Raw genomic sequence first — 3,113 nt, forward strand, 5'->3', positions numbered from 1 at the left:
CCCGCCCCGCAGGCCCCCGCTCTCCCCGCCTCTGCTACGCCCAGGAGTGAGAGGGAAAACGTGACCGACGGGACCCCAAACACGCAGCACCTCGAAATTCAAGGGGCGGCTGAGTGCAGAGGATTTGGGGGCAGTGAAACGGCCTGTGTGATTGTCATGGTGGATACATGTCACCACAGGTCTGTGCGACCACAGAACGCACAGCACTGAGGGGCCCTAAGGTAAAGGGGTCCCTGGGCGATGAGGTGTCGGCTGTGGGTGCTGCCTGTGCATGGGGCGGGGGCACATGGGAAATCTCTGCCTGCCCTCGGTTTTGCTGCAAACTTAAAACTACTTGGAAAAACAAAGTCTGGTTTTTTTTAAAGAAAGGTCAGTGCGGTCCAGAACTCCGTGCTGACTTCCCCGTGTTATCTCTGCAAACCCGTGGCCTGCCCGGTCTGGAGAAAGGGGGAGCAGCAGGGGGGCTCCGGATGCAGGGGGCACATGGGGGGGTAGGCAGGCCCTGAGACAGGGGAACTCCTCAGATGGCCAGAGGGAGCGGGGTGAAGCCCCTCACCCCCAAATGCCACATCTGCCCAGGCATGGCTGTGCTTGCTCAGCTCAGTGGCCAGCAGCCTGGTGGCCACCAAGGAGCCAGGATGAGCCCACTCCGCCTCCCCCCGGACACCTATAGGCTTAGCGCCCCCAGGGGACCCTCTCACACCTCCCAGCCAGGGACTTGGAGGGGTGTGGGGAAAGGCTGGCAAGGAAAGGCCAGGGCCTTGACTGACCATTGAGGCACCCTTGTCTCTCTCTGAGCCTGTTTCCCCATGTGGCACCCAAGGGCCCTGGGGCCCTGCCTCCTCCAGTGAGCCTGCCTGGATTGTTCGGCCCTATTTCCCACCCACCCATTGAGGCTTGGCACAGGCAAGCTGGCGACAACCTGTGGGAAAGCTGGGGGTGAGCAGTGGGTGACCTGGGTGCACCCACGAGCTGGAAGTGTGCCAGGCAGACCCTGGACACCTGGCTCAAGCCCCTCTCAGACCTGCACGGGGCAGCTGTTCCTTTTCTGAGAGAAATGACAGGAATTAGCAGTTGGTGACTCAAGTCCTGTTCTTGAGCCCCGGCTGCCAGAGGCTCGGAGGGTCAGGCAGGAACAGTGGGGCTGGGTGCCCTGAGGGCTCTGTTCAGTTCCTGGTGAGGAGGTGGGCCTGAGACAGGTAAAGGTGCCTTGAGTGGAGACCACGGCAGGTGTGGACCCTCTGCCACTGTTCATCCTAAAGGCATGAGAGGTCAGGCCTGTGCCAGCATGAGGTCGCCCAGTGTAAGCGCCCAACGTGCTGTGGGCCAGGAAAATATGACGAACACCCTCCAGTGACGCTCATACCACGCCGTGCGTCCCTCGGAACTTGTACAAGCAGGGCTGGTTAGAACCTTCCGGAAGTAGCTTGTGGGGAGGTGAGGGTGGCAGGGGAGGCCTGTCTGGGAAGGGGAAGCTGTCGCTGGAGAGGGATAGAGCTCTGTTCTCTGTGACACCAGCAGACTCACAGAACCAAAGGGCCAGGCCACATGACCGCGAGACCTTTACGAGGCGAGAGTGGCAGACAAGGGCTCCGTGCCCAGCTGCCTCCCTGGGGAAGCCCCTCGGGCTTTCTGCGATGGGACTGTTATCTGCGCTGTCATCTGCTGGTCTGTACTTTCCAGTGTTTCATGAGCAGCTTGTGCTTCACATCATTTATTTTGGCTCACACAGCAGTGTGAGGGTTCCACAGGGGGGCTGGCACCCCGTGGGGCTGGATGGGGAGCCAGGCGGGGGCCCCGGCCAGGCCGGTATGGGAAGGGTGGGTGCCTGTGCGCCTGGGGGCCAGGGGGATGCGGTCTGACACCCAGGCCTGGGACTCAGGCGCAGCCTGGAGTGGAGAAAGTCTGGGTGTTCCACAGGGGCACGGGGCAAGGGCCACCTGGAAGCAGAGAGGTGATGACCGCCCTCCGTCATGCATCTGCCCCAGGGCAGGGACCGAGCGGCCAGGCTGGGCACCAGGGGCTCCCGACTGGGGCAAGAGCATCAGGGTTTGGGGAGGAAACCCTTCCGCACGACCTCCAGCCCTTCAAGCCCCCTCCCCCACGGCCCCTCCAGGTCCCACAGCGTCCTGCTGCCCTGGGGACCACTGAGGGCCACGTACCCACGTCAGAAGCGCACCGTTTAGTCTGCTGTGGGGACTCAGCCCGGCCTGCTGACTGAAGGGCAGTGGCTCCTTTCCCTTTGCAGCAGCGGGCTCCAGGGAGCGGGGTGAGAGGACAGGGGGGCTGGACGGCCTTTGGGGCGACCTTGCGAGGAACACTGGACAGATCGGGGTGTCCTGGGGCTCCACCGAAATCAGGGCCAAGTCTTCCTGGCTGCAGGCACGTCGCTTGGGTGCCGGAGGCTGCAGCGCACCCAGCAGGAGGCGGGCACGGAACTCGGCCAGTGAGCATCATTAGCCTGGCCCCCAGGGAGCGAGGGGGCAAAGGGCAGGGAGCCCGGTGAAACCCCTTCCTCCTGGCAGTGTTTTGATTTCTAGGAGCTCTCAAGTGTGTGACAGGCACCGCGGGCGGGCCCTCACCCGTGCAGTCTGTCCTGGCTTGTGGTTTTGCTCACCCTGGGGTGTTGCACCCTAGGGCTGCCTGCACACCGTGATGTGTCCGTCCACCCATGGATGTTTGGGTTCCCACCTTGGGACCTGCCTGGTCACACCCCACCTGGAACCTCCAGTTTCCCAAAGTGGCGTCTATGCCCCACCTGCAGGACTTGGGAGAGGGGCCGCCCAGCTGGAGGGTACCAGGTGGCCTCGGGGACTCGGAGGCCCTGCAGGCCTGGGGCGTCCCGGTCACCTCACTCAGGCCTGGCAGGCACGGGGTTTGAGCGACTGAGGAAAAGGAGAAACGACACCTGTGCTCTCTCCTCAGAGGGGCACAGAGACGGGGTGACCTCAGCACTCGCCCTGGGCCCAGGTCCTCGTTGTGCAGCCCGCGCCCCCGGTTCAGGGTGTTGTTGCCGTCCAATCCCCCAGGACATGTTTGGGCCTCTACGTCCCCCTACAGGTCCTGGGGTACGCCCGGAGAAGTGGGGGGACAGTGCCCAGGATCTGAGCGGT

The 3,113-nt window shown here is 63.4% G+C and overlaps 1 protein-coding gene across 1 annotated transcript in view; it reads right to left on the reverse strand.

Annotated features, from left to right (window-relative positions):
* Window positions 1-583, reverse strand: part of TNFRSF18 (TNF receptor superfamily member 18) — a 3,427-nt gene extending 2,844 nt beyond the window's left edge. Inside the window, exon 1 of the mRNA XM_015588654.2 lies at window positions 557-583. Within this exon, the coding sequence (XP_015444140.1) occupies window positions 557-583 (27 nt within the window). The remainder of the gene's footprint in view (window positions 1-556) is intronic.
* Between the last annotated feature and the right edge of the window lie 2,530 nt (window positions 584-3,113).

This window comes from Pteropus alecto, unplaced genomic scaffold, assembly GCF_000325575.1.
Source record: "Pteropus alecto unplaced genomic scaffold, ASM32557v1 scaffold700, whole genome shotgun sequence".
NCBI lineage: Eukaryota > Metazoa > Chordata > Mammalia > Chiroptera > Pteropodidae > Pteropus > Pteropus alecto.